Raw genomic sequence first — 25,418 nt, forward strand, 5'->3', positions numbered from 1 at the left:
TGAGTGCACTGGTGTGACCTGTCTTTTCAGGGGAAAGGTGCCCCAGGATGTAGGTGAATTTAACCACTAATATTCCTCTATAAAACACACCTAGCTCATTCCAGAGAAGCCAAAAAGCAACATTTAAAAATAAAATAAAATTTAAAAAGGCATAGCTGTGGGAAGAGGAACATAGCCAACCATGGATAAAAAGGTAAGGTGAAGCTAGTGAGCTCCCTCCTCACTTTCTTCTATTTTGAACTCTCCTTTAGCCTTCTTGCTCTGTCATTTTTGCTGCTGGAAAATTAAAAGCCTAGTGGTAAAAGCAGAAGAGGTTGGAGGGGGTTTTTGTGTATTTTTTTATTCAGCCTGTGTAGAAAAGAGAGAATTTTCAGAGGGCTTGGGTTTTTAAAAATCTTTTTACGTTAGAACACTAAGGTGTCCTATGAAAAAAAATCCCAAATGCCAAAACACTGAGCTGGTTTTAAAGCAATCTTCAATAATCCCTTTGTTGGTCTCTTCAGCAAGAACAATTAAGGAGTGTTTCCCTCCTGAAACAGCTGATGGGAGCTGGCCTTTGGCAGCAGCAGTGCACTTAAACACTGAGCAGTTCTGTTACCTGTCTTAATGAACTGTGAGCAAAGTGGTGTGACCTGTACCCCTTCTGCCTGCCTCCCCTCAGCCTCTTCACATGAAGTCTGCCAGGCAGCAGAATTAAAGCCCACTCAGACATTATGCTAAGGAATGGTAAGTATAAAAAGCAAAGGTGTGGTGATGTGTGAATTGCTTTACAAAAAAACAAACCAAACCAACAAAAAAAAAAAAAAAAAACAAAACAAACCCACACACAGTAACCCACATCACTTCAGCAATAAGCAGAAGTTAATTTAATACAAAGAATCCAGGCAAGACACTCAAACCAAAATCTATCACAGATTTTTCTGTAGCAGTAATTCTCCTTGGCAGATTCTTGAATTGTTCCTAAATAGTACAGAGCAGAATTTGTCTCTTCTGCTTAGTCTGTTAAATTTTAAGCTTTCCAAGTTAGAAGTTGGGCATTTAAGGAACCTTGTTAAGGCACATACAACTACAAAGGACAGAGATGGAAGCATCATGCTTCCAGATCATCTGACAAGTCACTGAAAAAGTCAAAGTACCAAAGCTGCCTTCAGAGGATTTCCAGAGAGAACAATGACCCACTTTCTACAAAAAAAGCCCCCAAAAGTAACTGAAACATTGTCATCCATAAAAAAGCAACGTTAGATACTACTGTGTTGAACTGATTTCACCCCCATCTTTATCTTGGCTGTAAAAATACTATTATATCTTCTCTCATACTTAGTTTTCTTAAGGTTCTGTTAGAATCATACTATCAGTTTTAGACTCAAACCACCAAGCTGTTTGATTTTTTTTTTTTGCTTCTGGTTTGTTGTTTTTTTTTTTAATTAACTTGCATAAGGCAGCAGCCATTTTGCCAGCTGAATCTTCCCTATTTACCCAGCTTCACTTTTTCATCTCTATGCTATAGAGATCACAACGTTTCTGGCTTAAAATAGGAATTTGTTGACGTACTTCTGTGAGTTTCTTCAGATCTGCAGAAGAGGAAGGAAGAGCTATTAAACAGCAGTCAAAAAGGAAAGCCAGGGCTGAAGGAAGCCTAAACTTTGCTCTTTCCTAAGGTGGCAATTTCCTCATAAGGAAACTGGAAAGATTTAGTCTAGTGCTGCTTATTCTTGCTTTCATGTGGCAAGGGTGGAGAAGGGATGAGAACACTGCATCATCTGTAATTGCCCATGCAAGCCAAAAACTTACTGTCTCTCCTTAATCTCATGACCTGTACTCAAGGAAGAAAGTAAGAAGAAAACCCTTTACTCTTACCTATATCTGTGTATAGAACTGTTTCCTCAGCCCCAGCTTTGGCTATGACTTCACCCCTGCAAAATTAAGCACATTTGTTCACAGCATTAACACAGAAGTCTGAAGGCATCAGTCCAGTTGCTGCTATTTGTAAAAAGGGGAGTTCCTACCCTTGATGTATACAGCTGTAAAGACAGGGCTGTACTAAAAATAGTCTTATAATTCAGAACTCTGGCATGATAGAAATGGCTTCCAGGCTTTATAGATGGCACATTTTATGTAGCATACATACTTAACATTACTATGCTTCTGAAGATAAAGAATTGTAAAAGCAACAATGAAAACTAGTGCATGTGAGCATGCAATATACCTCAAGGGGAAAGAAACAACTTCCCCAGGGACAGCCATACATGGCAAAAAACTAACATTTTCTCCTTCAGATCCCACTGGATTTTAATAGGAATATACTATTACTTTGCATGAGTTATTGAACATTATTTACGTCTCCCACTAGATGTTCTGTCACTGCTTTCATCATACAAAGTTAAAACCTCATGACAGCTTTTCTTACCTTGCAGTCTCCTGAAAGAAAACTATTAATGGATTTAATTGAAAAAAAACAAACAAAAACAAAGAACAAAACCACAACTGCTTGAAGTTTTGGTTGCTTTGACCTCCTGTGCACCTATGTGACTTCTGCTTAAGACAGAATATGTCTCTTACTTAGCTGAAGACATTCTTCATGCTCTTTCTTATGTCAAAGTAGTGTTGCTCTTTGAGGAAACAGAATAGTTCTGTGTAAGCCATTTAAGATGGTTCAGTTCTGCACAGAGAATTACCATAATGCATAATAGATAATGGAGCCAACTTCAAAGACAACTTGAAAAGGTCAGCAGCTTAACTAATGCTAAATATCAGTACTATGTAGCTTCTTTGTTACCATGAAAAATACATACTAAGCTAGTTTTAGTTTCTTGGCTCTTAGTCAGATGAGGATGATTTTAAGAATGTAGGCTTACATCTAAGGTGCCTTTTAAGAGTAGATTCTTATATAGAACTGAAATGTCACCATCAAGAAACATATATTTTTTTACCAAGAAAAGGTGGGAACTCACCATGGATTTACTACACTGCTGTGTCCCCAGGCAACATATGATGCTTTTTCATCTCTAGCAGGTGATACAGTAGCCACGTAGACTTGATTATCAACAGCTCTGTGTTCACAGAAAAATGAGGGGAGGAAGATAAAGTTAATAGATTTTTTTCTTATATATACCACAAGTTCACTAAGCAGAAGAGAAAGCATTCACTCTGAAGGGCAAGCTATGTGTTCTCCTAAGGATCAGACAAAATTGTAAATGATACAAAGGTGAGAGAAAGCAGAGTCTGGAAAGAGCATGTGTTCCAGAGTTAGTGGGTAGAATGCATTACATGTTCATTCACTACATAGCAAAGTTGATTGAAGCTGACCAAATAAATCAACCATACTGCATTCAGGAATCTCAGGGTCTATTTCTATCTGTAATTAGAGCAGTTCTCAAATCATTATTGGCTTTTCTGTCTAGGAGTTTGCATGTGAAGGGTGCTTACAGAATTGTGGGGAAAAGGTCCTTGAAAGGGCTTAACTACAGAGGGGCTGGCAGCAGCAAAGGATAAGCATTTCCTTCTTTTCTCCTTGACAGCAAAATCATTTTAGTGTCCCATGCAAGGCTTGAGGAATGGTGCAGCCCCGACAGAGAAAGTGCATAGTGTCATTTGGAACACAGTAACAGTTCAGTTCCACATGCTACAGTTCTCCCCAGAACAGGATATGCTGTTCTTACCTTCCCCTCTGTAGCAGTTCCCAGTGAGCTGGTCCTGTTGTCAGGTTAAAAGCCCCTGGATATATCAGCAGCTGGCAACCTTTGTTAAAAGAAAATGAGAACCCAACCATCATTAAGGGGAAGGTAGTTTAACCTAGAATAGGCCTTCACATTGAGACTCAAAGTGAGGTTTTTTTTCAGTACTTCCCAACCTCTGCCCAAAATGGAACCAAACAGAGCCTGTCCATGTATGACATGTGTGATTACTTATGTCAGCAAAGCTCTGGGATATACAAGTGTGGGGCCCTACCCAACTCTATCATTCCATCAGCAAATGTGCATAAGGACATGATTGTTACTTAACACAAGAAGATCAGACACTAGCTTGAATAACAAAAGTTTAGGCCACAAGATGGATTTTATGCTACTGGGTGAGGTAAGAGTGCCCTATCACATAGATTGTCCAGTATGTAGCACCCTGAAACAGCCCTACATTGTTCAGGCCTTTGGGTTAACCATGCTCTGTTAGGTGTCCCAGCCTCACCTTTCTGTCCGTAGATTTGAGCCATCTCAGCAAATCTGATATCATAGCAGATGCCCAGGCCCACTTTACAGTATGCTGTTCTCAAAACACAAGAGACAACAGTCATATCACTATCACAAGTACACAAAAGCAACAACAAGACTTCCTGTAGCCATCCTGTCAGCTGTTAGATGCCTCACAGTAACAAGAGGAGCTATATTTAAATGAGTGTCCTTGTATGTAACAACCATTGGTTGTTTGTGGGGGAGAATTCATGCTTCATGGTGAGAGGAAAAGTGTAAAAACAGTCATTTGTGTAAAATTGTGTTATACTGGGGCTTTGTGTAATGTATTTTTTTCTGGTTTAGCTACAGGTTTTTCAGATATTTTCAAGACAAGACAGCATTCACTACTCTCCATTGACCAAAGAAAGCACAGCATGCACACTGCAAGGAGGAAAAAGTGACCATGGTAGACAAGACTCTTTAGAAAGCTCAGTAGACAGGATGTGTCAATTCATCAACACTAGTGGGGGGAAGCAGGTGTCTGGCTTTTAAAATCTGATTGTGGTTGATTCAAGAACATTGGAATGGGATTTACAGTTAGTTGTCTCCATTATTATATCATCCTTGCATAAAACAATGTACCTGTGTAACTCTTTGCTACATATATAATTTTCCAACCCATGTTTTATAAGAACCATTTCAAAGATGTAACTGCTGTTAAAAATACAGTAACTTCTCCTTAACAAATGAATATGACCACTACTTATCAAGAGAAATGCCATAGTGTATGCTTTGACCCTTTCTACTCTGACCTTTTGATACCACATTGCCTTTAAGTTACCCATGCACTTGGAACAAACTTAAACTATGTTTGTCATGGTTGTCAAATGCCTAATGTAAATCTGATGATAGTCTAAAAATCCATTGCTGGGGAGGAGAAGGGGGAAGAGAACTCCAGAATAACTGTGGTGCTAATGTTGTAGAGCTCCTTAAAGAGAGGGTTTGTCTTATACTCACGAGTATCAAACATGGATAAACTATTCCCTGGACTCAGTGTTTCAGACTCTTTGAACTGTATTTTCCCAGGAATATTTATGTCAAACAAATGGACCTGTAATTACAGTACAATTAAAAATAATTAATAACATCTATCTGTTTGCTTTTTGAGCCTCTTTCTATTAGGCTCAAACGTTCTCTAGTTACCATTAACTAGACTACTCTTTTGACAGTATCCCAACTAAACATTGCTCAAGATTGTGAGATCTCCAGAAGATGATTTGAAGCAGTTTTCTTCTTTACAGAAGTATTTATATATGTATATAAATTTATTGGGGGAAAAAAAAAAGACTGGCCATTTTAAGCAACACATATAATCCCTCCGACTCAAGTGATGCACATATCAGATGATTAATACAATGTCCTGTTCTTTGCTATGCAGTAATAGAAAGTAGTTAAAATAGCTAAAAATACAACATTTTATTTGTAGTATGGTTCTAGTTCTTCACAGAAGGAACCCCTTCAAAATAGCTGGATAGCTTGATCTAATGAGTAATTTTGCAAAAGAAAAGATGCATATAAAATGTCTTAAATTTGTCAGTATGATTTTAAAGTATGTTTAAAGCAGGTGATATTTTTCTTTCTGAGTCCCATTTCTGCAAAACTTCTCCACAAAACACCTTCACAAATTCATAAAGTTCCCATTACTTCAGGTATGCAGAAGCCTCTTAGCCCTTGCATAGTCTTTATTCCTCCTTTGCAATGGAAGACTGTTTCTGACAGGAACTTCCTGATGAAACATCTGGTTTTATATTATAATTTGTTCATATTCAACACACCACACATCTGCACTCATTCTGCAGACCACTACTGGGTTTGTAGACTGGTGTGGCATGACAGATGTAAGGCAACAAGGTATTTCAGAAAGGGATCTAATAATGTATCTAAGTGCAGAATCAGTTAACTGGAAAAGTTAGTATCTGCACCCCCCACAGGTATTAAGCACCACCTCATTTGTTCCATGTAACTTTTTATTCTTTTGTTTTGTTTTTCTTGAAATAAATAAGTCATTGTTCATCTAAGGATAACTCTCCAGTTATGAATAGGAAGGAGTTTCTCAGAAGGCACAAAGCAATGTCCAGGTGGGAGATGACAGTAGGCAAGCATCTACCACAAAGAGCAGACACAGCTTAACTAAGAAACTTGGACTTCAGTTGTCTGCAGTAGTCATACATACAGCACATGAAGTATGTAAAGAACTGTATTTACTATAACAGAAGAACTAAATCCATTGGGAATCTGAACAAAAATCCTGATCCCACTTAGGTGGCACCAGGTTTTAGACCTAGACCAAGGTACACAGATGAGTGTGTATACCAGAATTTACTCTTCACCACCATTTTCTGAGCATCTGGGAAAAGCCAATTATGCCTTCTGCATAATTATGTCAATTATGCCTTCTTTGTCAACCATATCAAGAGCAAATTTATGACCACCTTTGGACAGGGTATTTACATGTCCCAAATAAAAATTGCATGCTTTACTGACAATAGACAGCTTAATTAATTAATGCAAGATTCAACTAATTCACATCACCTTTAGGCACACATGAAATAATTTGTGCAACACCAGTGTGAAATCTATTAATAACAATATTCTGCCATCTTACCTTCCTATGCTTTGCCAACATAGCACCATCAGGCCCAAAGACAGTACATGTATTATACAGCTTTCCATCATCCTCTTCTGGAATGGATCCTTTGTAAAGGCAAGAATAAAGATTTCCCTGTATTATACACTGTATTATACAGAATTTTGATCAAATGACACTAACAGACATTGCCCATTTTTCCATCAATGAGGTGGTCATTAAAAGTATACTACCTCCAATGAGATATATGCTGCACTCCTTTGCAACTTCTGAGAGCTTTTGTGTTGATTCCCCAGGGATCTTCTCTGCATACTCCTTAAAGTACTGAGTTCCATATGGAGAATTAAAGCATTCCTAGAATTAGGACAAAAAAAATTAACATGTTAAGATCCAGTAGCACCACTGCAAGATGTACTTGACCTTTCAAACTCCTCTCTGTCAATGTTCTTGTACAATCTTTATTTTCAGGAGCTCAATAAGCAAACCAGAAAATATCAGGAGGCCCAAAAATCTTTAACAATCAGGAAAAATGCAGTGGGTGTGGTGGTACGAATGCATGCCAAACAGCACATGTAAGCTGCAAATAACAAGGCTGGCACATTTATCAGTCTAGACTTAGGAAGATCACAAGGGATGTTCTCATCAGAACAAGCCATGTGGCTCATATGACAAGTTACAAGCTATGTTGGATCCTCTCAAAACTGTGACATGCTCCTGCTCACCCACAGCCCACGATTTCTTCATTTTTAAAAGGACCCTTGCAAAAACATGCACTTCTTAAAATTACTTATCCATTAAAACAATCCTTTAAATATTATTTCCTCACAACAGAACAAGTGTTTTCTGCCCTAGGCTCTAGTTAAAGATTTGCTACGCCTCAAAGCAGGAATGTAATCTTTAGACATGACAGAGCAGTTTAGATGCCTGACCTAGGTGGCTACTGGTGTTTGAGATGCCCAAGATCCAGAACTTCTGCTCTGTGTTATATTTCCCAGCTCTGTGAAGATGTGAAAACCCACAAAGCCTTTTTTGTCCCCTAAAAGAGTAAAGTTGAAGGCTACAGATAGCCAATCAAACAGTAACAGCAACTAATCTCCAACAAGTGATTCCCAGCCCAAGCATCTGCCTCAGTTGTTACCTTTGCTCACTGGAAGTTGTAACAAGATAGCCCTCTCCCGCACCCCCCCCCCCCCAAAAAAAAAAAAAATTTAGAAAAATTAAGCTTGCAATAGCACAATAAATATTTATGCCTTAAGTGCTCAAGCAAACTTCTCAACAACTGTAACAGAGTCTACTGAACTGGAATACCTGAATCAAAACTGGAGGGATGTTTTTGCCTCACATACAGACACTGAGCCAGTAGGTGCCAGCTAACCTGCAGCAGGCTGGCTAATGAGCTTCCCAGATTTTTGAAAGTTGGACTGAACTTCAAAGAGATGAAAGCAATACCAGCTGCCTCCACCTTCGCCTTGCCACTTGCCATGTCATTGTGGGTGGTTCTAAAACCACAGGCTCAACAGAACAGGCAGAGCTCTGTGCAAGCTCGCTGTAGCACTGCATGGGACTGCTCTTAAGTTGACACTGGAACAAAAGTGTGTGTTGTCTGCACAGGTCACCTAGTCCTGTGCTCTTCAAAGTAGTAATGAGACAGAGGTAGATCTTTCAATTGCTTTCTATCAATGTGTAGATTCAAATGGACTCTGTAATGATTATGGATACAGAAATATAAACCCTTTTCCTCTCACCATTTTTTCCTGGTTCAAAAATGAAAACACACATCAAGAACATGTCACAGGAAAACTGCTGTACACTTCTGCAAAGGTGTAGATTATACAGTCAGTGCAAGTTACTTCTGTTCTTTTAGTAGTATGACTTTAAAAAAGAATGGAAGGGAGTATTTCATGTCCACATCCTAATGCCACTACAAAATTTACCTCTTAGGAGTCTCTGAAATACCATGCCCTTGTTTGAGAAGATTTACTCTGAAATAATAAATTATAATTGGCAAAGTGAGTGTCTCAACTAAATAGGTCTGGAAAATTCAGTGTTTGCACACATGATGAAAGTCACAAATAATAGATAATCTCAATGTAGGAGGCCCAGCCAGAATAATTAAAGGTCATATTTGCAACATGAGAGCTGTGTTAACACAGAGGAGCTGGGAAGATTGCTTAATACTTTGCTTCTGACAGTAACAGGGGAAACATTCTGTGTGTAAAACATTCAGAACAAAAGTTTACCCAGAGAACTTTGCACTCCCGAGTCAAATGCTGCAGGGCACAGTGGTAACACATACAGCCCCAGGAAGAGAGGAGAAGATCAGAGCTGCACCCCATTGCCAGAACATTGATCTGTGTAAAAATTCAGCAGCTAATCAAGTCTGAAGTCCAAAAAGTAAATCAGAAATATCAATAATTTTAAGTGGCTATTTGTGTTCCCACACAAGGAAGCTGAAGGAGAAAAATTTTAATCATAATTCAGCCACAAATGACGTGCTGGAAAATTTTACAATCTCTTTTGTTCCTCACGTACTATATTATGTGGAATGATTATGGCAAAGAAAGTCACTGTATAACTGTTTTCATTCATCTCTAAATTCACACTTTATTTTTTTCTTCTTGTTTTCCCCCTCTTAAGGGGAAGGAAAAAAAATCGTGGGTTGTTCTTTTTTTTTCCTATTTTGGAGCCTCATAAAGCATCTAAGGTATCCAGAGAGAAACAAGAATATATAAAGCATTTAGAAGGAGGCTTCCAAGGGTTTGAGGTACATATGCTGAGTAAGCCACATCTTTACTCACAGGTAGAGCCACGATTTTTGCTCCTTTAGCTGATGCTTCTCTCACCAGTCCACAGGCTCTTTGAAGGTTATCTGACTTAACAGCAGATACATGAAGCTGAATAAGAGCCAGGTGGAAGTCTAATGGCAGAAAAGAAAAAATTGGTCAGCAGAATTCCTCCCAGGAAAAACTCTTAAAAATTTAAATTCACTAATGAGCATGTAAAAAATAAATTAACTTATATATATTGTCCATATATTAACATAAACACAAACCATTGCAGCTCATTTTGCAGTCTATGACTCTGGCAACAGTCTCAAGGCAGGGAGAACATTCAAACCTAGGCTTGCTAATGGGAAACATGCATTGACACCACTCTGCTCAGCTTGAGGATCACAGTGTCCACATGTTAGCAACTCTTAGCAACACCACCCAGCCCAAACTGTAATGTAAGATTCTGTGTGCCAGAAAGGAAGACCCACTTTCTCCTTCCCAGTTTGCTGCACACTTTTGAGTCCATCTTTTTGTTGTGCCTGGCACCAGCTGAACACTGCATGTCCTCTAGCAAACTAAAGGACTGGATAATCCTGAAAGCACCAAATACAGGAAAAGTTTGCTTTTACCCATCAAAACATACCTAGCCTGGGAAAAGCTTGTAAAACCCAGTAATATCCCTCCTGATATTCTTTTTGCAATCTGGCTTCTAGCCAAGAGATGGCTACATTATCAACACTGTCACTACTGCAGCTGAACAGGATTTAAATTTGTAGGCTCTTGAAGCACACAAGTGCAAGAGACCAAATTAAATACTGTGCACACCCCTTGGACTTCCTTCAATGAATCTCCTAGTACCTTGGTGTCTAGGAAAACACATCCTGAGCAGGTAATGTCTCCTTTTTAAAAAAATAATCTCTGGCTTCATAGAGTATGCCAGTTTCAAAGCACCTCTATCCTCTGGAAAACTGCCCTGTCATACAGCCAAGCATCACTACAGGATACAGAAAAGGCTGCAAGCAACACAGCCCCAGTGGTCAGGGAAACAGGAAGAACTGATTCAAGTGAAGATGAGATCAGGTGAGGAACAGTCAAGCAGAATTATCTTTCTTGCTACTTTAATTCTCACATCAGTAGATAGCCAATTTCTAGAGGTTAGGTAAATTATTAGCTGCTGACTTTGTTACTCTTCATGTGAGAGACTCAGTATTTGGTTTATTGAGTAAACAAAGCTCCACTGAGATTTTTTTACAGGTGTAGCCACAGATTCCAGACCCACCAAGGGAACCATCCAAGGAAGACATCTAAAATTTTCCCATATTTGTGTAGCACTTTGGCTCAGAGAAGCCAGACAGGTAGATTTGCATGTCAGCACAAGTTCACATTTGCAAAAACCCAAAACCAAAACAAACCCCAACAACAACCAAAGAGCATCTTGGAAAAATTTTAACCAACTTCCTTCCCATCATGTCTTGAACACCTGGAAGCCATCAATCTTATTTTCCCACATTTAGCTTGCTAAAGGGCAAAATTAAAGTTCAGTCACTGCAGAATACAGGTACTTGTACTCTTTTAAAATGCATAAGAAAGAGAAATAGAAATATGCAATAGTACTGTAGAGGCTGAAGATGATGTCTTTGGGGTTGGCTCAACCTCCTCAAAACACTTCATTAAAAGCAACTCTTAGGATAAGCCTGTAGCAATGAAAAGCATAACTAGGTAAAAGTGTATCAGAGTAAAAGAACGGCTTGCATTTTTATCACTATAAATTTGGGGCGGGGTTTTTTTTTGGGGGGGGGGGGGGAAAACCTCAGACACTAAGCACGTCTGGTTTGTTCGGATCCAATTCCTTGACAAGCGGACCAATGCAGCAGTACCGAGATACACGGCCAGCGGCTTCTACCTTTCTGACAGTCCCGGTGCCGCTCCCTCCGGTACCTGCGTTATTTCACACCCCCCAAAAAGCTCAGAGACGGCCCCCACTACCGCGGCCTTTCCAGTCCGCAGCAGAGCAGGGGCCACCTGCGGGGTTAGCAGCCAGCCCACGGACCCTTCTCCTCGGTTGCCTCCCCACGATGCCACCACCCACAACAGGGCCGCGGTGTGGACGACGAGGGGTCTGGCAGAGACTCGGCCCGGAGAGTCCCCCGGGGCAGGTGGTGAAGGGTCAGCGGGCTCAGCGGCCCCTCTCCAGCAGCCGAGGCCCGGGGTAGGAGGCCGGGGCTTAGGTTTGACCCCACGACGGGGCTTCCCCCCACGTCCCGGGCGGTGCCGGGCCCGGCGGGGAAGAGAACGGAGCGGGAGGGAGGGAGAGGGGTTGGAGCAACCGTTACTCCGCGCGCTGCCACTCACTGGCCATGGCTCCGCGCGCCGCCCGCATCCCCTCCGCGGCCCCTGCGCCAACGCTGATAGAGGCGGGCGGCGCTGCAGGGCGCATGCGTGGAGGCCTCCCCCCGGGCAGCGGCATGCTGGGAAATGTAGTCCTTAGTCGTTCCCCCTCGCCGCACAGCTCCCAGCCAAACCCTTGGGAGGCGGGCCGGCGCTCCGGCGGGAGAGTAGCGGAGCACCTCCCCAGCAGGGCTTGCAATGGGATTTGTTTAAAAATGACTCCTATTGCTGTTTTTAAAAAGGTAGGGTAGCTCCTTATCCCGACTTCACAGCACTTCTCCCCCCAGTTTTGCTGACGCAACCTGAGGGAGCCCGGGATGCATCCCCTACGCCGCTCTCCAGTGAGGTTTTTTTACTCCTGCTTCACCCCCCGCGGATGTCAGGGAGCTGGGAGTACTCCGACGGTGCCAATTCAACACCAGGCAAAAGCACAGCTGTGCACCAAAATCTGAACAGATGTACCCACATCCTATTTTCACAGCCCTGTGATATATGATGTTAATTAATTTGTATTCCTAACCAGTAAATTCAGAATTAAACTAAGAAGAAAGTGAATATGGGGCTAGACAAAGCAATTGAGACCTATAATTTTCCACAGAAACAGTGTAAGCAACACAAGGCCTTAACGAGACTAACTTCTATCTTGGCAATAATTGAAGCGTGGGTCTTGTTCTTAAAACAAGGCACTGCCAAGACTAACTGGGCACCAAAAGAATGGGAACATCTGCACAGAGACAGCATAAAAATGGCACAAGGCATTTAAGCAGATAAGGGAAAAATTATAGCTAGGGTCTAATTTTGCTCTGTAACAAGATAATGAAGTTGGAGAAAACAAGAAAGGTAAAGGGTTCAAGTTTGAGGAAGACTTCTTACTTCATCCAAAGAGCCCCTAACGACCCCCGATATCTCCCCAAGAGAGGACTCCACCTGTCATGAATATTGTAATAACATGATGTAATCCCTATGAATACATAGGTAAACCCACTCCTTTTTAATATTCATAGAATTGTAATCAATATAAGGTAATTCTAGAGTTTTAGAAGCATGCGTGTGAGTGGAGCGGAGACTCCCCATGCACCCAGCGCTGTTTTGCTCACTGCAATTTCAATCTTATTAATTAAATTAAACCATTAACAGAATATTGAGTCTCGGTCATTTTTAACAGTCGTATGCAATCCCTTATCAGTCTTAAGGTTATATTAAGAGCTCATCCAAACTATACCAGTTTACAGACAACCCATTCACCAGGGATATTCCTAGTGAATCTCCTAAGGTACAAGCCAATCCACTACCTGCTATGCTGTTTTCATTACTAGCTTTAAACACGGAGTGCTCCCCTTCACCCCACACTGCTTCATGTGTAGGTTGTACAATTTCAGGCTTTTAAAAAAGGGTGTGTGTAGAACTGCAGATCCATGTTCTTCAGAGGTTGTATTTCTCATGCAAGAGCATGTTCACAAACTGGAAGCACGTGACAGCAGAAAGGGCAAGAATAAACCAAAACGGGTAAAGCAGGGTGATCAGTCTCTCAAGACATGGTTCACCTTCAGGAAACATGTGCAGAGAGATCAAGGATGAGAAGCGTGTAAGGACCACAAAACACACAGCCACCACTGCTTACAGCAGGTACAAACCTTTTGTGACAGAGAAACTCTTCAGTGTGCCCACGCCTCTGAGAAGCTCATCCCAAACTTACCAAGCCAAAGAATGGCAGAATTACCAACAGTGGATGACTGCAGATGAGGAAGGGATGCAGCAGCTATTTGGCAAGCCTCTCTCCCTTTTACACTATGTGGCAGCAGAAATACCATATAAGAACTTAGGTATTTTTGAACAGCACACATTGAAGGCTACAGGTCTCACAAACATCTGTCTCATGAGTTCACACCAGGTTTGGGGCACAGCACAAAAGAAAGAGAGTAAGCAGTGAGACAGTGTCTTCTTTCCTTCTAGGTGAAAAGCACAGAAATCCACTGTTTCCTATGGTTCAGACAGATACAGTGTATTTTTTCAAGTTTCAAAACAAAAATATGTGAAGCACTAAGTACACATAAAAGAACAAGTTACAAACTATCACTCTCCATCTCCCTCAAAAGTGGAAACTTCAGCCATTCAACAGACTAAATCTATATTTAAAAAAGGTTATTTGACAGTATCAAAAGTTTTGAAAGCACAAGCGAAATGCAAGTGGAAGGGAAAGCTGAAACCAACATGTATAGCCCAATAAGAACTAAGATGAGAGAACAGCAAGTAACTTGTTCTGGAGAAGACACAGTAAATAAAAATTGTGTCTCCAACAATCAAGAGTATTTTGGGTGGGTAATACACATACAGTTCTGCATAAATTCCCATATAAATCAGAACCTAAAAAAAAAAAAATCTGTGAAACAACTGAAGAGCTGGCAGTGAGCACTAAAGCACTGACCTGGCAATGGAACACAAAAGGTAAAAGCTTCCATTTAGCAGGATAGCTTAATCTGAGTGTTTCTTGGCTGCTACAGAGCTGATTTCTATTGACAAAATAAATAAAAATTAAAACCCCAGCTACACCGCAGCTGTCATTCAACAATAAAGACAGCAGTGCATGCAAAATGAAACAAGAGCCTGCAAGCCTCTGGCAAGTAATAAAAAATTATTCCTTGAAGATGAAAAGGACAGGAAGGAACATGGTATTTTTTCTTTTAAAAAATTGTCACTCCAGCACCGTAACTGGAATTTCTGCTTACCAATACAAGTTTTGTTATAAACACAGCAACTAGATAGATGTACACTAGGAGTCAAAAGTAGCCTTTAAATTGCAGGTAGAGATGTGTAAAACACCACTGAAATTATTCATAGTTTAGACTGAGCCTTGTAAGGTTAGGGGGTCTTTGAGAAGTTGCACATTGCCTTAAACATTACAAGTAAGTAGCCTCTTAATGGCTTGAATCACATGTTTTTGCACAGAAGAGATTTAAGAGCTTTTCTTAAAATAGACCTAAAAGGTCTATATTTGTTGTCCTCATGAAGAAGGGTGTACCTTACCCACTTTCCATTTCCATACCCAAATACATCTGTTTAACAACTTAGTGTACTTTTCATGGTTTTGTCTGTCTGTCTGTCTCCAATGACAAGGAGAAATGTATCATTTTGTCAACATTTTCATAATATAGCATTATGATGCTGAGAAGTCTGGAATTTATGCAGATACCCTTTTTTGTATAATTTTACCAACTGCTAACTCGTTCTGACCTTTTATGAATGCCTACCAAAAAATATTATTGAAATATGTCTAAGTCTAAATTCCAAAATACTTGCATTAAGAGATGTCACTGACAGTAGCTTCCTATGATTCATAATCAGCTTCTTTATGTCCAAAAAACTAATTCACTTCCATTTACAAAATACCTTTAGGAAAAACTGTTAATTGATTCAGAGACTTCATAGAATATGCAACTAAAGCTTTCTGACAGAACCAGTTTTGTTCAAATTGTACTGGTTTATTTACAACTGTAGTTTATAAACAGTAACACAAACATCTTTACATGAAAAAAATCTCATTGCTGAAGTAGGCACAGAGTCAGAGACTCTTCAGGATATTTTCAGAAGGGAGTAGGAAGAGGAAAATGTAATACAACAGCTGCTGGGCAAAACTATAAATACTTAAGTATTGGCCCAGGTGCAATTTCATGCAAATATCTTCGAACAGTTCAAGTGTTTACTCAGATACTAAGAAGAAAAAAACCAAAGGAGTTAGGTCCAGAATTAAGGTGCCCTAGCTTGATTCCTAGTAAAATAACTTAGAATAACTGTTTCTTATAAAGGTCAGTTTACTTTGTTTTACCTCCTGATTGAGGTACCAAATAACAAATTTTGATTCAAATACTCAGAAGACTTCACACAGCAAAGCTAGTTCCTATTATCTACATTTCACAGTTTTTGGTAATTTCCACATCAGTCTACAAAGATACTCTGCCTTGGCCATAAGGACATTAATGAACTACACTTTTTAACAAGAGAACCATTCTTGAAAGAAGTGGAGAACTGCTGATAAACAATCACAGTCACCATCTCTCAAACATGAACTAATTTAGATGTTAGTTAGAAGAACATAAATGCTTAAACCAACGAAGGCAACACGAATAACGTGTGTCACAGGTAGCTCTATGATATAGCACTTGAATCTCTTCACTTTATTTGTGTGCATTATTTTCTTGCTTCAATCTGCATATAATAATTTCTGTGCTGAACTGAAGGTTTTTTAAAGGTCTCGTTATCTTAGACATTTTGCTTTGAAGCAGCAAGGTAATGTTTTCAACTGTCAATTCTGTCATGAAGCGTTAACTTAAATAGAAATGCACACACTCATCTTTATAAGAGAAACAGCCTCAACATACAAAACGAAAAATTTTGTGTAACTAAAAATCACCACCCTGTAGTAAAAGCTTATTGTGCTCAGTTAATTTTGGTATTTAAAAATACCCTTACCACCAGTTCCAACTACTGAACTTAGTAGTTAATAAGACTTTAAAACATTAATTTTACCAAAATGCTTGCATTTTTTAATCTGCAGCCCAAGCTGGACTTAACCATTTTTAATGAGAAGAAACCAGTATTTCTAACATTTTTATCTGCTCTGCTCATAAACCTAAGTCCTTGATACTATCCAGTAGGTAAAATCAAATTTATGGCTTTTAGGCAATGAAGACATTTTACTTTTAAAGACAGTAACTTAAAAAACATTCTGTTTTCAAATTACTTCTCTGTATCTGGCAGTGCTTCATTCTTTTAACATAGTGAATACAAACCCAGCTGCATCTTCTCTTGCAAAGATGCAGATCCCTCACCTTAAGGCTGCACTAAAAATGAAACAAACTGACCTTTATAATGAACATTTCTTTGAAACAAAAAAAAAGGAATAAAAAATTAAAAATCCTGTTTAGAAATTGACAATAATTTACCCTATCTTAAGCCTGCTATTCAGGCATTCCCATCAGCAAGAAGAAAAATTCTCTTAAGTTAGTATTCAGTTGGGAAACAGTCAGCTTGCATCCACATACAGTACAGTATCTTGGTTGCTTCTTCTTTATAAACTGTTCTCTATAAAGTCTTTAGTTATTAACTCTCCAAGGCATCCAATACTTTCATGATCTGTTGTTTTATGGCTTTGGTAGCATCACCCGCATTTGGAATCAAATACCTTAAAAAAACCACAAAGAAACAACAAAAACATTAGAAAAGCCATAATTAATTCATTATAAAAATGGAGTATCTAATTCTTGCATTGATTTTTCCTCTGGCATAAATTAGGGGGGAAGGAATATGGGAATATATTAAAATGAAAAACTATTGAGAAAATAACATTTAATTCCTATTTATACTATGAAATGGTTTCTGTTTGTGAACTGTTGAGAAGTACTTCCCAGGATATCCTGGAAATGAAAATTCCTTCATTAATTGACAATAGCATAGACCAGGCAGTTCCAATCTCTACAGAGATCACTGTCCAACTGAAGGATAGCAGTCTATTTTTGTTGTTGTTAGTTCTGGTTTTGTTGGGTTTTGGTTGTTTTCTAAATTCCTATAGAGAGCTCCAGGTCCTTTCTCTTCTAGTTTTGCTCCAGTCAACAAGGTGGTGGTGAAGTAATCAACAAGCAGAAAAGTTCCCTACAACATTTTAATTTATCTTTGTCTGACCTACTGTCCAGCTAATTTAATTCTATGCAGCAAACACAGGCACAGAAGAACTTCCCTAGTTAGCTAGGAATTTCATCCTGGACTTCTTCTGGAAACGGATGACCCACTGCACATAGTTTTCTCAAAAAAAGAGGATGAGAAAACGTCCACCTTAAGCAACTTCCTTAAAACAGTGTCAAGAAGCAACAGGCTACACCTGTGGAGAACAGCCCAATATATCCATCTCTCTGACTTCCTCTCTTATTAAGGCAATACCTAACTTTCAGGAATCAGGTTTCAGGGGTTCAGCATTTTCAAGCTACGCTTCTGGACATCTTATATGCAATATAAGTATATATATTATATCCTACATTATACTATATTGTATGTATATATATTATATATGATATAATACACAATGCATAGGAAGAGTTAGGTATCTTAAGAAAGATACCACAGAATAAAAGCCACTTTCTTAAATCCCACTCTTCCCATATGCATACTTCAGTCTGCAGATATTACAAAAAGAAAACACCTGCATACATCATATCCCCAACAACTGTCACTGCAGACTTTGGAGCTGCTCTCTGCTGGGTCTTTTAAACCTTCATTATTCTGCTGGCAGATCTTTTTTTCTAGTTCACATCTGAATTATTTATTCCTCAGGCAAAACTATTACTTTTGAACTCAATTCTGGGAATTCTCTAATTCTAGTTACAGCATGCCCCTGATTTCCAGTTGACAGCATTCTGCATATCATTATTAGTACTATCTTGCTACTGATGTGCCTTACCTTTCAACTGCCAAGATTTCTATGCCTGAAGTATTGCTATTTCCATATTTAAAGGTGATCAGTTCCGGGTGTTTCTTCTTGGATGTGATTTTGACTACAGAGTTGAGTGCCTGCCGAGACTGTATGTAAGCCAGTCCCTTTCGTGATGGAATCTCTCTCAAACAGTACATATGAGTTGCTGTTACTAGGAGATGACTGCAAGGAAAAGAAAAATATAAATTAAATTTACTCATGAACTAAGTAGCAGCTATTTAGAAAACTAATTTTGACAAATAAATTATATGGCGAGATCTAGATAAAACAGTTCCCAAATCTAGGAAGCACTGTTAATACTTTTAAAATCTGTAATTTAAAAATGTCTATAAAACACATCTGATTTTCCTTGAGCACCACATGATAGCCATTTTTGAAAACACCCATGACATCCTCAACAGCATACAAACCCAGAACAAGCAGTTAACATCATCACCCCCCCCACAACAACCATGATTGCTATTAACAACAAGATCACAACCACCTGTAATGTGTTAGGCCAGGTACTGAGTAGGGAAAATGCCTCCACCCTCTCTTTCATCTTTCACCTTTCAACCATACCCCAACCTCATCCCTCCACAGAGCAGCAGCTCTGCAAGTGGAGCATCAGACCCAAGCTAAAAGGACATGCTGGCACTCCATGTCAGCACTTATACAGTGATGGACAATTGTAGAGATGCTGACCTGTCAGCTCAGTTCATGACTCACTTTTGCCTTCTTCATAGAAGGAAAGCATGTTCAACTAGTGGTATGAACATATTAGTTGAGTTCCAACTCAGTTTAAGAAATCATAAAACTTTATTAATCATACACCATATGGATAAGTCTAATAGGAAAACAAAAAAGACAAGAACAGGCCATGATGCTAGAGAAAGTCCACGGTCATTTTCTGTACAAACTCAACATGATTTTTCCTCTTTGAGGAAGCCAAGATACAGCAAGCATCATGTTCAGCTCTTGAAGGATTAACAAGGTCACTTAGAGAAAAGATGGATACAGTACAAAGTACAGTGACAAGTTGACAAGAAAAACTAGAGCCATAGGTACTTAGGTCTACCTGGTCTTGAAAAATAAGCCTTTGTATACTGAGAATATTTTTACACTGTTTTGCAAAACAAAACTTCCTATGATTTTGTATATAACCCTGTACATTCCGTAACACTGCAAATATAAGAATATAAATATATTGGTGACATTTTTTCCAGATTGTTTCACACCTTCATTTCCACATTTATTATCAAGAATAACTTAATTGCCTGTTTATTTATTCTTTTAAATACACATCAAGACAGACATTTTCATTAAGCGTAGGACCAATTCCAGTACCTGGGAAACATATGTCCATTTTCTTTTACTTCATTACAGGGGAAGTTAAACTTCACATCAGGTTTATTTATCCACGTTTGGATGTTGACGACCTCTTTTCGATCATCATCTGACATTGAGGAGCTATCAATTTCATCTACTTTGAAGGGAGGGGATAAAAAAGAAAAATAAAGATTTTCCAACAACATTAGACAACTTTTCAGCTCAAACCCATAGTATCTACACTGGTTTGAACCCATGTCCACATAGTTACAAATACTTGTTCAGAGGGAAGTAAGAAAAAGGCATTCATATCTGATATTTCACTTGTAATTTTTTTTCAGCTTGGTTTTTTTATTAGGCTGGTCTGATTTGTTCACACAGTAAAGTTTAATAGATCTCTTTTACACAGCCTTGTTGGTCTCTCCTTGAAGCCATGTAAACTTTTGCATCTGCAACACCAATGGAAAGGTGTACCAAAACCACATCAACTATATTCCAGGAAAGCCTCCTCCTGTGGCTTCCAGTTCTTGCATAAGAAGAATTTAAATTCTGTTGATGCCTTTCCAAATCAGCCATTTTTTTTGTGGGCCACTTTTCCTCCTTTAAATTGCCTGTTTCACATAATAAAAGTTCTAATATTCAATTATGCCTATTGTAAAAGTCATTTCACATCTTTCCTCATCCTTCTCATCTCTCCAAGCTTTCCTGGTTTCTGACAGAGGATCAAGATATGCAATATCCAATGTGTGAGTGAACCATAGGTTTATACAGTGACATAAAGACCTCTGTTTTATTCTCTGTTCCTTTCCTTGCAATTCCTAGCATTTTATTTTTCTGACTGCTAATGAGCACTTAGCCATTATAAACCCAGACACAGTCAAATCAGTATATCATTTTGTATCTGAACCTAGAACTGTTTTTCTCTATGTCTTCTCTGCCTCACAATAATTCCTATTGAATTTCATGTGTCATTTTATTGTCCAGTCACTCAGAGCAGAAGACTACTTGAGTTCTTCAGTTTGTCCTTACAACCTTGAACAACCCTGGATCGTTAGCAAATGTTGCTGTCTTCAGGTTCACCTCCTTTTCTAAGGATGTCATAAACACAGTCAAAACCAAAATTTTCAGCAGAGCTCTGAAACACCCAGAACTTCTGCAAGTGTTATCACTTTGTTGCCAAGTACTGTTCTTTTGTTTAAATATAGTGATTTGCATTATTCTCTGCCAAAACAATGTATATTTCACTTCATACATTGGCTTATTGAAAGCACAGCAGTGATTCTGCTTACTTACTAAGTCTAATAGTGCTTTTAAAAGCAAGTGTAAACAGAAATTAGCAAACATTCATAATTGAAAATATGTTCTAGACTATTCATCTCTGAAGACTACAAACAACATTATGGATGCTGAAAGAACTGTGCAAACTTAATTACATGGCATTTGGAGAAGTACCTCATTAGTGCTGAAACTTCTGCCTGATATTGTTATTTTGCTCCTTCCCAATTCTTAGAGCAGACAATGATCAACCATGTAACCAATCATATTTAAACAACTCCAGACCCTATTAATTTCTTCCTATAAGCTTCCCAAATTCTTTATTTTGCAGGTCCAAGATTCTTAGTCTAGTTATTTGTCTATCACATGGAAGCTGAGTATGCCTTTTGGTCACTGCATGGCTACTTGTGTCATGATGACGGCTGGGAGTGAGCTAACACTACCAGAACAAAGACAGGACAGCAGTAGGTCTGCACCATTCTAATGTTAGCACTGGCCTCAAAAAAACCCAGCATCATGAGAAGTGTGGTGTTTCAACTAGATAAAGAAAGTCCAAAACACTGACGAGGTGTGTACACATTAGCTACACTTAACCAGCAGCCTAGCTTCAACTGTGTTTTCAGAAATTCAGATTATTTTAGAAACTGCCAGTACCACAGATTTAACTCGAGATCTGTCAGCCAAGCTAAATCCTTTACATTTGCCTGTACAATAGATGTACAATTGCAGATTCACATGTGCCAGTGTGAAAAACAGATCTTTACTACAGATACAACAAGTTAATGTGAATGATTAACTAAATCCATCTACACCATTTCTTCTTGTTGGCTGGTGCCTCTCCCAAAATCTTTTTCCTTAGTCTGCTACTATGTATTTGAGGTGGATACTATGTATTTGAGGTTTCTTTCCTAGTTGGTCCCATGCACCACCATAACAAACATGACCAATGATAACAGTTACAAGCTTCCCATTGTAAAACAAAGATGTAAAATATGATCCCATGATTTAGAAAACTTAATAGATTAGTTAAAACTAATCTAGGCAAGAGGAAAATAATCTACTGTACCAGTATCGTATTCTTCTTCATCTCCAATGCTGAATACTGGCTTCACACCACGGTAGGGTTTTCCTACTCTGTCACTGCTGCTGACGTGTCTGTTGGCAATGGAAAGGGCAAGAGAGGACATGGGATGGGAGAGGAAAAGTAACTTTCAAACTGATTATATGGACTTCTACAATAACATATTAGCAAAATGTAAACAAAACTGTGCAATGTGAGAAGGACAAGAGAATTTCATGATGCTGCCTGCAAAGAAGCTGTGACTGACCCATCAAGCAATCTGGTTAGTGAAAGCGTGTATTGCAGCTATGTAGCAAGGCTGACTGCTGTAACAAATGAAATAAAAAGAAATACTTCTTTGTTTCAAAATGAACTTCTGGTCTTTTCTCACATGATAAAATAGTTTACAGACCTGAAAACTGCCAACAATGCTATGAAGCTTCCAGTGTGAAGCTGAACTATTTCTGGACAGCCAGGGTAGCTTTACACAGCTGCCAAGTTGGGATGAAGAAGTAAAAATCGAAACCAGTAACTAACAGGTTTGGAAGCTCATTTTCCAGGTGATTGCTCAACAGATAACATACCTTATGAACTTCAAAGTAGGATTATAAGTCATCCATTTTAGTGTGAACTCTGACTCCGTGTCTGTTACTTTCCCCAGCATGAGGCAAATCCTGAAATCTTTGGTCAATTCCTACTGCTAATACCTCAGCACCTCTGGGATTTCTGCCTAGATATTGACTTCAAAAACCACTATTTAAACATATTTCTACTGATTGTATTAAAAGACTCAAACACATTTGAGTCTAAACATTTGACAGTAAGAGCTGCAAATCCTGAGATACTTAAAAGCTCCAGCTCAGATTGCTGTGATTACATGGTCACAGCTATAATTTCAAGAGTTATGACCCTCAAGTGCTGAGAATGTCTGAAAGATATGAGAAAACTTAAAAGGTTCAGAAAGCTACAAAATCAGTAATTGCTAAAAAACCCAAACAGTTCATGATTTTAGCTCTTACAACTGGCAACATGTAACAGTTTAAAAAAAAAACCAAAAAGAGAAAAATCAAAACATGCCTGTCCCTTTCGCCATTTCAACTTGTATAAGCTCTCTCCCCATAATTCTTATTTGCTATAAACTCTGATTCCTACTTATATTTATTCACAAACTCCTGTTTACATGCTGCTGTACAAGCAAGTGGGAGAGGCAACCTCTTTAATAATATATAAATGAATGCTAGTGCTTATGTGTACCTGAAAGAATATTTCAAAGTTAAAAAAAGAAACCTATCTTTTCTATGGCTAAAATTCATTAATGTAGACAAAACAAAGAAATGTTTAATAGAAAAAGAAACAAACACATTCTACAGTAAAACAAAAAATAAACATACAAAAACATGCTCATTAGTGTGTAAGACATTAAGCATCAATGACACTGACAATTTAAGAGGGCAGTGCTTTTATATGGAGGCTTTTGTAAATATGCTTATTAATACATAACCAATTGAGTAAGAAGCATATTTAAGTAGTGTAAAATTCAATTGCACGGAGAGGATTTAAGACAAGTTCTCATTTAGATCACTTTACAGATTAAAGTTAGTCAAGACAGGAGAAAGGAAAAAGCTACATTACAGAAACCTGGTAACACTTTAAACTAGATAAGGATTTCCTTTAACCTGTTAGCATGGAAGGCCACCATTACATGTTACAAATTGAATGCATTTCCTTTTAATGCCAAACCTGCAAAACGAAATGTATTGGTGATAAACACAAAGTGGGTCTAATTGAATGGACAGGAAAAGAATACCCTTCCAGGTTTTTAAGAGCTGCTAATCTAAGAGAATAATCTAGTGATCAAGAGTGTGAGCAAATTTATTATTGTCTCTTCCCAAAGAAAGAGAAGATAAGCAATATAAGTGAAAAGAGAAAGTATCTGAAGTATAATCTCAACGTATCAAAACTTCATAATTACAAATACAAATTCAAGTGTCTTGCAGTTATAGAACAGTCACTGTTTTAAGTTGGAATTTTAATGGTTTCTTACCATATTCTAAAAACCAACCAACAAAAAGTGGAGATAAATCCCCATGATCTTTAGGATTTCTGAATTAACAAATTGAATTATGTGCTATTGGAATATTCCTTTTTTTTAATTTTTTTTTTTTTTTTTAAGAATAATGATTAACATTACGAATGGTTTTGCTCACACAACGCCATTCTATAATGCTTAATGGTAAATACTATTTCAAATCATATGGAAACTACTTGAACAAATAATTGGTCCCAAATCCTTGAAAACCCAAACAGCATTTTTAAGCATTCACTCATTCATTCTTCCAGCACCAATCTTTATGCTTTTCCACCTATGTGGGTAAAAAGCTATAAAATAACATTCTTAAGAGTACAACCGAAGTTCCAAAGTGATTACAAATGAGCTGTCCTTAATTTATCACAGATAATTTTATTTAAGTCACAATTTTTATTTCTGAAATAATTATCAGGCAATAAATCTGAGACAAATGTGAAGAAACTCCACACTAGTGTGTTGTTATGTGAACAAGATAAGGGAGAGTTGCAAGGCATGTTTACTTACTAATTCATCTTTTTTCTTTTCCCAGTAATGAGAATCTCTGTTTTTATCAGGATGTTTTATCACCATGTGATGAGAAGCATAAAAATTCTAGATAAAATTTCTGTATGAGCTCCCTGTTGTATCTAAGCTCTGATGATTCTTTATGAACAGTTTATAACCTGTCCTTTTCATAGTTGTAGTCTCTCTTGTTAAAACCTTAAGCCATAATTTGTTCAGTGTTTCCTCCCAGTGTCCTCACTAATAGAACTTATAAAGGAAATGACAAGTAAAAAGAAAAAAACAAAATCCTTAAAAAGCAATAGTAAGGAAGAGAGCAGAAATAACGAAATAGAAGCTAAGAAAAGAAAGCACTGACAATACATTCTTTTTCTCCCTCTATTCTTCTGACCAAGTGCTTGTAGAACCCAATAGCTTGAACACATTCAGAAAACCTATATTAATACAAATGTGACCAATTTTGTCAGTGTAACCAATGCTTACAAATACTGTGATGCCATGCTAGATACGACACAGGTGGTTTTAGTCAGACTGCTTAATTATCAAGCTTACCGCTCCAGGCTTGCTCTGTCTGGCCAGGGGATATTGAAAGGTATTCTATAGTACATTGGGGTAGAGGACAGAATAAAAGAATTAAAAAAAAACCAAACCAAAACTGACAGAAAAACTCTAGCTTGTAAAGGTTATTGAGTACCAATGTCTTAGCAGCATACAACTTGAAAGGCTGCATTT

At 38.3% G+C, this 25,418-nt stretch overlaps 2 protein-coding genes across 6 annotated transcripts in view; both read right to left on the reverse strand.

Annotated features, from left to right (window-relative positions):
* Positions 1 to 843: 843 nt before the first annotated feature.
* On the reverse strand, positions 844 to 12,074 carry NIT2 (nitrilase family member 2). Its single transcript, XM_071758518.1, has 10 exons — positions 11,937 to 12,074; positions 9,612 to 9,730; positions 7,047 to 7,167; positions 6,832 to 6,920; positions 5,184 to 5,277; positions 4,183 to 4,257; positions 3,660 to 3,738; positions 2,952 to 3,050; positions 1,858 to 1,913; positions 844 to 1,571 (listed from the first exon to the last, which is right to left on the reverse strand). The coding sequence occupies exons 1-10, from the start codon at positions 12,049 to 12,051 to the stop codon at positions 1,483 to 1,485; spliced, it is 936 nt and encodes a 311-aa protein (XP_071614619.1). The 5' UTR covers positions 12,052 to 12,074; the 3' UTR covers positions 844 to 1,482.
* Positions 12,075 to 15,430: 3,356 nt separating this feature from the next.
* The window catches only part of TBC1D23 (TBC1 domain family member 23), a 31,814-nt gene continuing 21,826 nt past the window's right edge, over positions 15,431 to 25,418 (reverse strand). For 2 of the 5 annotated variants that reach the window (XM_071758555.1, XM_071758545.1), the window contains 5 exons: positions 25,239 to 25,283; positions 22,103 to 22,191; positions 19,780 to 19,918; positions 18,421 to 18,615; positions 15,431 to 17,151 (listed from right to left, as the gene is read on the reverse strand). In XM_071758555.1, the coding sequence (XP_071614656.1) occupies positions 17,070 to 17,151; positions 18,421 to 18,615; positions 19,780 to 19,918; positions 22,103 to 22,191; positions 25,239 to 25,283 (550 nt within the window). In that variant the 3' untranslated portion in view covers positions 15,431 to 17,069. The remainder of the gene's footprint in view (positions 17,152 to 18,420; positions 18,616 to 19,779; positions 19,919 to 22,102; positions 22,192 to 25,238; positions 25,284 to 25,418) is intronic. The other 3 variants (XM_071758565.1, XM_071758536.1, XM_071758531.1) reach the window with 3 other exon arrangements.

This window comes from Heliangelus exortis, chromosome 1 (genome assembly GCF_036169615.1).
Source record: "Heliangelus exortis chromosome 1, bHelExo1.hap1, whole genome shotgun sequence".
Taxonomy (NCBI): domain Eukaryota; kingdom Metazoa; phylum Chordata; class Aves; order Apodiformes; family Trochilidae; genus Heliangelus; species Heliangelus exortis.

Bases quoted from the DNA above. Each gene is read 5' to 3' on its own strand.
- NIT2 (XM_071758518.1), bottom strand. From the start codon at position 12,051: ATGCCGCTGCCCGGGGGGAGGCCTCCACGCATGCGCCCTGCAGCGCCG. The intron at 7,168-9,611 runs GTGAGTAAAGAT...TCCTAATTCTAG, and splicing joins CAAAAATCGTGGCTCTACCT to GAATGCTTTAATTCTCCATA. The intron at 6,921-7,046 runs GTAGTATACTTT...GCCTTTACAAAG, and splicing joins CAGCATATATCTCATTGGAG to GATCCATTCCAGAAGAGGAT.